We start from the raw sequence: 13270 nt of genomic DNA, 5'->3' as shown, positions 1-13270 counted from the left end.
GTATAGTGTCAAATTTGTTTGAATTTAGTTCCTATTTATATGCCCTAGTTAGCCTGTAGTGATCAAATATTTTGCTTTGTCGTCACCTAAAATTAATTATTTATTCAGAATCATCTCCCATGACACTGAATCGAAGGAGTTCAGGCCGACAGGGAGGAGTTCATGAATTGTCAGCTTTTGAACATCTTATTGTAGAATTGGTACGGCATGATGACAGCTGGCCTTTTTTGAAACTCGTTTCTAAAATCCAGGTAATGTTACTAGACTACATAAAATGTATTCATGTATATTATCTGATTTAGTCAAAATTGCATGGCAATTTTGAGATAGTCCAAACACCTGTTAGTCACTTTGTACTTTAAAAAAAAACCAAAAAAAAAGAACACTTGGAAACTTGGTTCCTATATTGAAAAAAATGGAGTTAGCAGTCTCCTCAGTCCCTTCTAATCATGTGACTGATTCTTGTAAGTGATGACATGTGTTGAAATAACCTCAAAGTTTTTATTCTATATAATGAATATGAATAGACTTGACTCAACTGAGTATCATTCTTGGTATTTCTATTATTGTAAAACAGTGGTTCTCAAGCTTCAGCATATACCAGAATCACCTGGAGGGCTTATTAGAGCACAGATTACTGGGTCCTACCCAAGAGTTCTTGATTCACTAGGGCTGGGATGATGCCCAACCATCTGCATTACTGACAAGTCTCCAGATGGTGCTGTTGGTGCTGATCCAAAGACCACAGTTTGAGAAACATTGATGTAAAAGATAGGTACTCTTAAATAACAGAGATGGCCTAACCCCCTAACTAAGGGGTTAGAGATGATGCTATAGTTATTTATACAGTTGACATGAACAACACAGGTTTGAACTGCACAGGTCCACTTATATGTGGATTTTTTTTCAATTAAATATAGTGAAAAAATTTTTGGAGACTTCTTAACTACCACGAAGCAATCATATATCAATTACACTAGGCTACCATAAAGCAATCATTATATCTGTAAATAAATATGAATTTCTTTTTCACATTATCTTCTCATTTTTGACATCTAGTGTTAGTAATAGGTGTAACATCCACAGTGTTCTGTATCCTATAAGACAGTATTGATGTAGGTATGAACAAACGATTCATCGTGTAAACAGATGACATAAACTTAGGTAAACTATGGTATCAATAAAGTACAGTACTGTATATTTTCTCTTATGATTTTTAAATAACATTTTCTTTAGCACATTTTATTGTGAGAATACAGTGCATAATACATATAACATAACAAAATAAGTGTTAATTGACTGTTTATGTTATCAGTAAGGTTTCCAGTCAACAGTAGGCTATTAGTAGTTAAGTTTTGGAGGAGTCAAAAGTTATACACAGATTTTCAACTGCACATGGGTCAGCACCCCCTAACCCTCTAACCATTGTTCAAGTGTCAACTGTGTGTGTACACACACACACACACACACACATGCACATACCTATATGGCAAAATGTGATATGCTACAGCAGCAATAGGACAGTGTTATAGTAATATAATAGAAGTTATATAATGGTCTTTCAGAAGTAGGGAAGCAAAGGAGATTGAGCATTTTAGAGGGAGGGAATAACAGAATTAGAAACTTTTATTGAAGCACTATTTGGTCTGGTCGTTGAAGTAAGATGGAATTTCAACAGTGAGAAATGGAATAAGACATTTCAGGAATCAGTGATGATAAGTTAAAAATCCAGAAATGAGAATATGGGGAATGTAGGTTTGTTTGAATGGAGCAGACTAGTTGGACACACTATATAAAGGGTCTCATTTGTCCATGTTTAGGTGAAGTTTCTAAGTGAAAAACTGACATCAGCAGAATTCTACTTCGAGATTTTGAGAGCAAGAATGTAAAGAATTAATGAACATTGAATAGCATCTTATAAAAATTAAATCTCAATTTGACTCATTTTTCCTGAGTTTTTGTGTTGAATTGTTTTCTTACGTACATTTTATTCTTCATTACAAATGCAATAATGCTCATTAAAGAAATTTTCATAGATACATATAAAGGCAGACAGAGCACAAACAAAACCATAATCTTTTTCTTGTTCACAGTGAATTGTTAATATTTTTTGTAGTATTAAATAGGCTTCTACAGCATTAAATAACTAAAACGTATTATGTGGTTTTAATGGAATAATAGTATTCAGAGGGTAATATGCAGTTGCTTTTAAATGCAAAACCTTCATGTATTTGACCACTTGTCTCTGATAAACTTCATGTAGGAGAGATAATATTTGAATTATTTTACAGGTCCCAGACTATTACGACATCATCAAAAAGCCCATTGCCTTAAATATAATTCGTGAAAAAGTGAACAAATGTGAATATAAATTAGCATGTAAGTAATTTTTCTCTGATAATTATTTTTTGTTTAAAGAGATAGAGGCTGTTTTCCAGATATACAAACAAAAGTTATATACTTCAGTACTTCCATTCTAATCTCATTTGTTTTTTTTCTTTCTAGCTGAGTTTATTGATGATATTGAGTTAATGTTTTCGAACTGCTTTGAATACAACCCTCGTAACACAAGTGAAGCAAAAGCTGGAACTAGGCTTCAAGCATTTTTTCATATTCAAGCTCAGAAACTTGGACTGCATGTCACACCTGGGAATGTGGATCAAGTTAGCGCACCACCGGCTGCAAAAAAGTCACGAATCTAATTTTGTCCTTCTAAAGGACATATTTAAGGAAAACAAATTGTTCATGAAAATGGAACATTAAATCATGCTATAAAGCACACATATATATAAAGCAATAACAACTGATTGACCACTTTGAAATGTGGCCTGCACTAGAGTCTCAATTTTAATATTAAGCACTCAGGAGAATGTAGGAAAGATTTCCTTTGCTACAGTTTTTTCAGTATCTAATAAGTTTGATAGATGTATTGGATACAGTACTGGTTTACAGAGGTTTTTGTACATTTTGAGATCATTCATGTGTCCCAATATCTTGGAAAATATTTTTTCACCTATGATTTATTTTGTCATTGATGATTTTTCTTAGAAGTGTGGTATTAAGGGAGATTTATCTGCACAGATAAATCTTCTGTTATAGCACAGGTTAGAAAAAGTATGTATGTCTAAGAATTGTTCAGTGAGCACATTCTTTCAACACTACACATGAATGAGTCCAATTTTATATCCTTGAAGTGCTGTACCAGTGCTGGCTGGAGGTATTAAGTCTGAGTTTATTAACTAGATATTTATTTAGCATTCAGAGTAATTTGTGAATTTGTTTTGTATTTATAAAATTTGTACCTGGAAAATGTTCTTTAATTTTTTAAACATTTTACTGTTTTTGTTTTATTTCTCTTAACTTCCTTAATGATCAGTCAATACAAGGTAACACCCTCCCTTTTCCCTTACAGTTCTTCCAGTTTTACAGAACTGTATTATAAGTTTCTATGTACAACTTTTTAAGTGTACAAATAAAATGATACATTTTTTCAAGTATTCTGAATTTCTGGAATTTTTACAAATCAGAATTGGCCTTCTACACCTGATACATACAGACCATAGGAACCGATGTTTTATTATACCTGAATCTCTAGACCAGTGGTTTGCATCTAATTTTGCCCACACCCTTGAAGAGTAGGAAACATCCCATCAGTAACATCTATGGAAAATAGGAAGTGCTATTTCTTAGGTGTCGAAGATATACAGGGGCCTCAGTTTGTAGGAGTCGCTGTTCCTTTTTAGGAGGCAAAAGGCAGGTGTCCTCTCTAGGGCTTTTTGGGTTCTCCCATCCCTCTATTTTCTCATCTAAAATCCTGAACACGCTGTATTCTCATTTAACTAGGCTCACTTATTTGGGAAGTTACCCCTCTTTCATTTCTTTCTCAGATACTTTGAGATTATCAATTCTCTGGATTCTTTGTGTGAATATGTTCATATCTATAAATTTTGGTAAATTTGTAATCATTTCATATGCCAATAGCCAAATTTCTTAGGAAATTTTACTTAATAGCATTTAAATATTCAGGAGGGAATTCTGAAATATTTAAAACATTTAAAAATATCTGATTAATATTCTTTTATTTTTTAGTGTTAACAAGTAACTTTTATATTTGTTTTTCTAGACAATAAGCACTAAGAAGGAACCATTTCTGCCCAACTACTTATTATTTAGTCTGAAAGTCAGTTTTAAAACTTGCAATTTATCATACACGTTGCCTTCTTAGACCCAGTTAAAATAAGACATTGCCTTTTAACGTGCCCAGCCAGATTGTCTTATACACAAAAATCATTTATTCCCATACATACCTGCAGTAATTGAAATTTTATACAGCAACAAAGTTAACACAAGGATGTATGGTAGTGGTTGACATGATCAGGAAAGCAGTCAGCATTATTTGACTTCTATTTGCTTTAATGTTCCTCTTCAAGGAAAAATGACTAATGGAATAAGTGGAACAAAGACATAAAGTCCAAGATAACGAAAGAGACATTTCAGTCAGGTGGGTACCTCTCACTGAGTTTAGTCCCTAAGCCCAGATAAATTCTATTTCTAAAAGTACTTGATTTGTAATTGCAAGAGAGTGCCAGAAGAGAAAGAAATTAACACATTGTGTTACATACCAAGCCCATTAATAGAAAAGTTTTTATCCTTTGTACCTAATAACTATGGAAAATGCTTTTTATGTTAATTAGGGCAATTCTGTAAGGTTTTTGTTGTTCTCTCCATTTTTCAAATGAGATTTAGACTCAGATGGATTTTTTTCTTAAATACTTGCCCAGTATTACAGAGTATATGATACTAGGCTGTTCCATCTTTCCATTACTAAGGTACATCCAGGAAGATGAGAAATAACGCAGGTTTTGGGTTTTTTTGTAGATTTATTTTTATGTACAATATAAAAGGGTGGACAAAAGGGAAAATGTGTATGTATATTATGTAGTCATGTCAGATCATAGTTTACATCACATTTTTTGGAGTGTTATTCCTTGTAAGCACATGATTTTTTTCCTTTTTTATCTATAGTTTTTGAAGATCTCTGTTCTCATACTCTTTAGCCATGTGCTCAGAATATGTGCTGAAGGGTGCATGAGTATTGAAAAACCTGCTGTCTTCCAAACTTTGAATTTAGTTCCCGTGTGTATTTGGCTACAGATCCTATTAATGTTGTCTGTAGGGTCCTTAGTACTATCTAAGCATATGCAGAAATGTGTTAGAAACAGAAATTTAATATGTATGGCAAGGTAGCAGTTCTTCCAACATAGTTCATTCTCTCACTTGTTTGCTTTTTACTCCTGTGTTAAAATATTAAAAATTTTTAGGCTTTTTCTTGAGAGAAGAGGAGGTTTGGTGAATTTCACACGTGGGTACATTGTTTGATTTCAAAAAAAAAAATGGGCCAAGTGCTCAGGTTAATTTTTCTAACACCAGGAAGACTGTGCTTACGTATTCCCTATTAGCCTTTATATGCACTGTTGAAGACAGCTCACAGTGTTCAGGTATCAAAGCAAACCTCTACATTGGAATTGATACGCAGGAACATCAGTGTATAAGTAACTTAAAGGTGTGCGAGTGACTGAGCAAGCCTTTAATCTTTCTAGTCATTCTTTTCTCATAAAAGTTTTGTCTTGGAAGTTTGAGGAAAAAGTTTTCTCAAGGAAGTTTGAGGAAAATATATTCAGAATATTGATGAACAAATCTGTAAAATGTAAGGTCGTTTAAGCCTTTGCTTTAGTCGGTATTAGAGGTATATTTAATACTTCGTTTCCCTAGTAAAATGAAAAATTGACTAAATTAATTAAATTAATGGTCATTAAATTAATGGTCATTGTCCAAAAGATAGAAAACACTAAATATATAAAATAGACATAAACTCAGCATATAATTTTTCAGATAATTTTCTTCAGCAAAAATGAGATCATGGTATACCAATCATTTTAAGCAGCTTTTTCACTTAGTGTGATACACTTAGCGTGGACACCTATATTCATTTATGTGCTGTCCAGTGATCCATTGTATCTGGGACTCCCTCGTTTAGAACCTTTCTCTCAGATATCCTAGTCCTGCATTTATTTAACCAGTGATCTGATAACAATTAGGTTATAAAATACAATTTCCTTGGGATATTCTGGCTAACTATAATTAACTCATGTTAGTAATCATTTTTAGGTATATAACAGCTGATCTAAAGGCCAGAAGAGTGACAAACTAAAAAATGGATAATGGGGCAGTATAGCATTTCTACAGCTAATAGGCATTTAATTTTTAATATTTTCCAGCCTTGGCTGCTTCTTGTGGTATTTCCTCTTTTGCCTTATCATATGCACTTTTTACTGTTTAGTCACCACAATCTTCTAGGACACGGTTTACCAGACTTTCTGTAAAGGTCCAAATAGGAAATATTTAAGACTTTACCAGCCATCCATCTGTGCCATAGCTATTCAACTCTGCCATTGTAGCACAAAAGCAGCCAGAGACAATGTATAAACTGAGGTGTAGCTGTGTTACAGTAAAACATTTTTTTTCTACACTAAAACTTTTATTTGCAAAAACAAGTGGTGGGCCAGATTTGGCCTGCGGGATGTAGTTTGCTGATCCGTGATCTGGAATAAATAATAACAGAATTTAAACAAAGGTATTTTACAAACAGGAAGAACTCTTTATTCCCTTCACTAGTCCTTATTCTGGTCACTCCTTCAAAGTAGAGATTCACCTGTACACTCATCGTTGGTTCTCTTTTATCCGAGGTCTGTACATCGTCCCTGAGCAATCCTATCCAGTCCTGTGCTGAGACAGCAGCTGCCTTACGCTGGTCCGCGGCATCTGTGTGTGAAGGAGGAATTGCTACTGGGTTTGACATCCTGCTGTAAACAACTAGAAAACTGGAAAAGCATTATCAACAAACTTTTCATACATTGGACAATAGTGTAGATCTATGCAAGATCTCCCTATAACTAGTTATCTTCCTAAATAACAAAATTTAGCAACTCAACTTCTTATTAATTTCCTTTCCCCATTAACCTACAATGGGATTGGCTTGGCCTGTGCAATCTGACACTATTTTGTCAGCCTCGTCTATCACTTCCCCACCACATCATCTATGTATTGGTTCCTGTCGCACTGGACTTCGTTGTTTCTCAGATATTAGGACTCTTCTAACACCATGCCTTTTAACTGGCTGTGCTTTCCGTCTTTCTACCATCATTTCACCAGCTGGTTTGGTTAAAAACACGCAGAACAGAGTTTCCTTTTGGGATGATGACAAGTTCTTGAAATGGAGAGTTGTGATGGTTGCATGAAAGTATGAATGTACTTAAAAATAGTTAAAATGGAAAGTTTTATGTTGTGTATATTTTACCACAATGAACTTTTAAATGGTAAATTTTATGTGTATTTTACCACGATAAAATATATAAATTTAAAACACCCAGAAATGCTAACTAAAAAACAACGAACATCTATTTAAATTCATAGCTAAGTGACCAAGACAGTGGTTGAAAAAAACATTGTGATAGTGACATGATCTGAAGCTGTAACTGTCCTGGTGAGAGTGGGCAGCAGGTAAAGATGGTCTTAATACTATGGGGGTTTTGTTAGAAAAACTACATGGCGAGAAGCGCTGGGGCTTATTCAAATCAGAGTTGAATTGGAAACCCATGTAAAATCAAATTTTGTTTTTCATACCTTTATTAAAAATGTAGACTGGAAAAAAATGTACGAATATGTGGTCCAAAATCTATAAGGAGAAAAAAAAACTATAAAAAGAGATGCTCAGGACTCTAAGATGGTTACTATGGCAACTATCAGGCATAGTTCCCTATTGTTACCTATGTTGACTAGTTCAGACAAATATAAAAATGGCCGTCTATAGTTATAATTCAGTCTTAGCTATTGCCCAAACAAGCTATTGAGGATTTGTGCTGATTTCTTTGATTCCATTTATGGTGTTCATAATTGGACCCTTCATGCCTTCTTGGAATTCTTTTTTTTTTACATTTGCAAACTTTATTTTTTGCTATGTCACATATAATTTTATTTTTCAATTACAGGTGACATTCAATATTATATTAGTTTCAGATGTACAACATAGTAGTTAGACATTTATATAATTTATGAAGTGATCCCCCAATTAGTCTAATACCCACCTAGCCTTTGTTTTAAAGCCTCTTTTGGCTGGTATAAGTATTGCTACCCCAGATTTTATTGTTGTTTGTTTCCTTTTTCATAAAATATCTTTCAATCCCTTTAATTTGGCTGGTATAAGTATTGCTACTCCAGATTTTATTGTTGTTTGTTTCCTTTTTCATAGTTATTACAGTATTATTGACTATATTCACTATGCTGTACTTTACATCCCCATATTTTGTAATTACCAATTTGTACTTATTAATCCCTTCCCCTTTTTCACCCATTCCCCCAACCGCCCTCTCACCTGGCAACCATCGAAATGTTCTCTGAGTTTCTTTCTGTTTTGTTTATTCATTTGTTTTGTTTTTTTTAGATTCTACATACCAATGAAGTCATATGGTGTTTGCCTCTCTCTCTCTGTCTGACTTATTTCACTTAGCGTAATATCCTCTACGTCCATCCATGTTGCAGATGGCAAGATTTCATTTGCTTTTCTGGCTGAGTAATACTTCATTGAATTTATGTACCACATCTTTATCCATTCACATGTTGATGGAAACATGAGTTGCTTCCATATCTTGGCTATATGGTAAATAATGTTGCAGTAAACATATGGATGCATATGACTTTTCAAATTAGTGTTTTGGGTTTTTCAGATAAATACCCAAAAATGGAATTACTAGGTCCTTCTTTGTACCTTGTCATAGCCTTTGTTTTAAAGTCTCTTTTGGCTGGTATAAGTATTGCTACTTCAGCTTTTATTGTTGTTTTTTTCCTTTTTCATAAAATATCTTTTTCAATCCCTTTAATTTCAGTCTGTATGTGCCTTTCAATCTGAAGTGAGTCTCTTGTATCCAGCATATGTAAAGGTCTTGTATTCCTATCCATTCAGACACCGTATGTCTTTTAATTGAAGCGTTTAGTTCATTTACATTTAAAGTAATTGTTAATAGATATGTAGTTCTTGCCTTTTTATTATTCATATTTTTTATCTTCTTAAGGAAGTCCCTTTAACATTTCTTGTAATATAAGTTTGGTGGTGATGAACTCCTTTAGCTTTTTCTTGTGTGGGAAGCTCTTTTTCTGTCCTTCAAATCTGAATGATAGCTTTGCCGGGTAGGGTAATCTTGGTTATAGGTCCTTTCATCATTTTGAATATTTGCCAGTCCCTTCTGGCCTGCAAAATTTCTGTTGTGAAATCAGCTGACAATTTATGGGAACTCCCTTGTAGGTTATTACCTGATTTTCTCTTGTTGCTTTTAAGATTCTGTCTGTCTTTAGCACTTGGCATTTTAATTATGATGTATCCTGGTGTGGGCCTGTTTGGGTTCATCTTGTTTGGGACTCTATACACTTTCTGGGCTCATATGTCTATTTTCTTCACCACGTTGGAAGTTTTCCATCATTTTTCTTTCAAATACATTTTCAGTTCCTTACTCTATCTCTTCTTCTGGTACGCTTATGATGGGAAGATTGGTCTGTTTGATGTTGTCCCAGAGGCCCCTTAAATTATCCTCATTTCTTTTGAATTGTTTTCTTTCTGTTGTCCTTGTTGGGTATTTCCTGCTACCTTATCTTCCAAATTGCTGATTCAATCCTCTGCTTCATCTAATCTATTGATTCCCTCCAATGCATTCTTCATTTCAGTTATTAGTAGTCCTCATTTCTGACTGGTTCTTTTTTATGTTTTATGTCTCCACTTTCATGTTTCCTATCTCTTTGTTGAGGTTCTCTGAGATCATTGAGCATCCCTTATAAAGAGTGTTTTGAACTGCTTCTCGTAGATTGATTGTCTCTATTTTGTTTAGTTCTTTTACTGGAGCTTTGTTCTGTTTTATCATTTGGGACATGTTTCTTTGTCTCCCCATTTTGGCTGCCTCTCTGTGTTTGTTTCTACGTATTAGGTAGATCTGCTATGTCTCCAGGTCTTTTCTTTTTTTTCAATTTTTTTTTATTGGGGAATATTGGGGAACAGTGTGTTTTTCCAGGAACCATAAGCTCCAAATCAAGTCATTGCTTTCAATCTAGTTGTGGATGGTGCAGCTCACTGGACCATGTGGGAATCGAACTGGCGATGTTGGTGTTATGAGCACTGGGCTCTAACCAACTGAGCCAACCAGCAGCCCCACCAGGTCTTGATAAAATGACCTTACATAGTAGGTGTCCTGTCAGGCCCAGTGATACAGCCTACCTGATCACCTGAGTCAGGTGCTCCAGATGTGTCCCTTGTTGGGTTGTCTGTGCCCTTCTGTTGTAGATGAGACTTAATTGCTGTTGGCATATCAGTGGGAGTGATTACCCTTGGGCTGACTAGGTGTTAGGAATGGCTGTGACTACAGGGGAGCTGTTGTACAGGGGCTGACCCTATGGAGCAGGATTCACTTTAGCAGGGCTCTGGTGCCTGCTGAGTCTACCCTTTGGGTGTGTCATGTGTGGAGGTGGTTGGATGGGGCTCTGGTGTGTTGTGAAGCTGGCCACTAGGTGTACTTGTTCTGGAGCCTCTTGGGAGGGGCTCTGATACAGGCCAAGTTCAGCCACAGCCTGTACCCTGCGTGGGGCCACTTGGTATGAACAGCAAAGTAATCTGCAGATAGTTCCCATTTGTGCTGGAGTTGTCTGGGAGAGGCTAAGCTGTGAATTGAGGCCGGCTCCCACTAGTGCCAGGCTTGGGGCTGCTCAGCAAGAGGTACAGGGCACATGAGGCCAGATGCTGCTTGTTTTGGGTTTTTGAAACTGAGAGATTTTAGGTAAGTCTGAAGCATGAGCCAAACCGTTTGTATGGAAAAGCCACTGGAAGTGGCTTGGGTGGGCCAGAAATTTGGGTAGGGTGGGTCTCAGGGAATTACCAGGGCAGGGCAAATGGTGTTAGCCAGGTTGATGGAGACACAGAGATGGCACCTGCCTGGCATGCTGGGTATGGGGAGGGCTCAACAAAAGAACACTGGCCTCTTCCAGCACTTCTGCCTGGGAGAAATCTGCCCCTCTAGCCCTCACCCTGAGGCCACACAACTCAGTTCCTCACCATATGTCTCTGGTGCCTTTCAAGTTGCTGCCTCAGCACTGGAGCTCAGAGTGAGTGAGACTGTCAGTGAATAAGTCCATGCCCAGGCCCTTTAAGAGAAACACCTGGGATCCCAGCAGCCATCTGTCTCACTCAGCTACAATCTCTACTGGTTTTCACAGCCAGAAGTTATGGGGACTTCTCTTCTCAACACTGGAACACTGGGTTGGGGAGCCTGATGTGTGGCTGAGACCCTTCGCTCCTCAGGGAGACCTCCACAGCCAAGGTATCCCTCCCAATTTTTAACCATTATAGGTTGGCATGGGACCAGCCCGTTCCTTGTTTCCGCCAGTCTCGATGTGGCTTCTTCTGTATTTCCTTAGTTATAAGACTTCTATTCAGCTAGATTTCAGGTGGTTCTCAATGACGGTTGTTTTGTAGTTTAGCTGTAATTTTGATGTGCTCATGGGAAGAGGCAAGCACAGCATTTACCCACTCCACCATCTTGACCAGCATTCCTTTCATGGAATTCTTATTACCAGTGTTTCTGAAACTCTTCCCAGAGATATTGTCATCAACTTTTGAAAGTGAATCTAAAAAGGAAGAAAAAAAAATAATAAAATGGCTTCAAAGTTGGAACTAGCAAAATTTCTTCACAAAATGATTACAGAAATGGCAAGGAAGAACAGTGCTAAACTGGGAGATGGCGCTACACAGTTGTCATCCTACATCAAATAGGTCCAGATTGGCACAAATGAGTAAGTTCATTTTTCCAAAGTATTTGAGGATCAGCTAACCCTGGAGCTGCTTGCCCTTTACAAACTGCTAGAATTGCAGTCCCTTGGAACCAACAGTTTGCTCCATTTTCAGCTCCTGATGAAATTAAAATCTATTAAAGCAGATGATGAAATAATTGCCAAAGAAGGAGTGAGTGCTTTGAGTGTGTCAGAACTATAAGCTTCCTATAGGGCCTAAGGAATAAGATCCCTGGGTCTCACTGAGAAATAACTAAGACAACAGCCAAGAGAGTGGCAGGACCTCCATCTGAAAGAGACTGTCCCTCCTCCTATGCTACTGTCAAGAACCTTCTACCTGATAAATGTGAAGCCAAAGCCAACTGAGATCTCAAAAGTGGGGAGGCTCCAAAGACAGATATTCCTGTGGAATCCCCTATTTCCCCTGAATCCAAAGAGAGCATGGTGGATTTGGCACCTCAACTGAAGGATACTAAGGATGAAAAATGTATGCAGGGGCCGGACCGGTGACTCAGGCGGTTGGAGCTCCATGCTCCTAACTCTGAAGGCTGCCGGTTCGATTCCCACATGGGCCAGTGGGCCCTCAACCACAAGGTTGCCAGTTTGATTCCTCAAGTCCCGCAAGGGATGGTGGGCAGTGCCTCCTGCAACTAAAGATTGAACATGGCACCTTGAGCTGAGCTGCCGCTGAGCTCCCGGATGGCTCAGTTGGTTGGAGCGCATCCTCTCAACCACAAGGTTGCCGGTTCGACGCCCGCAAGGGATGGTGGGCTGCGCCCCCTGCAACTAGCATCGGCAACTGGACCTGGAGCTGAGCTGCACCCTCCACAACTAACTGAAAGGACAACAACTTGACTTGGGGGAAAAAAAGTCCTGGAAATACACACTGTTCCCCAATAAAGTCCTGTTCCCTTTCCCCAATAAAATCTTAAAAAAAAAAAAGTATGCAGCTGCCACCAGTTGTATCATCACCCATAACACCATCAACACCTATTTCATTACCTAAAAGATTCATCACTTCTGCTAAATAAGGTATATTCCATGCCAAATCACAAAAGATAACCCAGAACAGCAAGGCGCATAAGGACTTGACCATAAGGACTACTAGAGAATGAAACGGTCCCTCTCCAGCTTCCTGCCCTCAGCAGTGGCATCCATATCAGACCTCCCAGCTAAGACTATCTGTCTGGTCTGGGTACAGGATCAGCCACTTTGTCCTTGGAGCAGTCTTTCGAGGCCTTGAAACCAGTCCAGATTACGTCAGCTGTGAGACCAAGTTCAGACCATTTAGAAAAATATAATTGTAAAACCCATTTCTTCTGTATCATCACGTCATCCCACAACACTTTGTGTAAACCACCCCCATGTTGTTTATAACACCTTCATA

General features: G+C 37.3%; 1 protein-coding gene and 1 pseudogene across 1 annotated transcript in view; both read left to right on the top strand.

Moving 5' to 3' along the window:
• BAZ1A (bromodomain adjacent to zinc finger domain 1A) overlaps positions 1-3497 on the top strand; it is an 83275-nt gene extending 79778 nt beyond the window's left edge. Inside the window, exons 25-27 of the mRNA XM_033108549.1 lie at positions 109-251; positions 2292-2379; positions 2506-3497. Of these exons, the coding sequence (XP_032964440.1) occupies positions 109-251; positions 2292-2379; positions 2506-2702 (428 nt within the window). The 3' untranslated portion in view covers positions 2703-3497. The remainder of the gene's footprint in view (positions 1-108; positions 252-2291; positions 2380-2505) is intronic.
• Positions 3498-7580: 4083 nt separating this feature from the next.
• LOC117023204 (LETM1 domain-containing protein LETM2, mitochondrial-like) lies at positions 7581-12914 on the top strand (annotated as a pseudogene).
• Positions 12915-13270: the final 356 nt, after the last annotated feature.

This window comes from Rhinolophus ferrumequinum, chromosome 6, assembly GCF_004115265.2.
Source record: "Rhinolophus ferrumequinum isolate MPI-CBG mRhiFer1 chromosome 6, mRhiFer1_v1.p, whole genome shotgun sequence".
NCBI lineage: Eukaryota > Metazoa > Chordata > Mammalia > Chiroptera > Rhinolophidae > Rhinolophus > Rhinolophus ferrumequinum.
The sequence above is the reverse complement of the archived record's forward strand: the minus strand, read 5'-3'. Positions and strand labels throughout refer to the sequence as shown.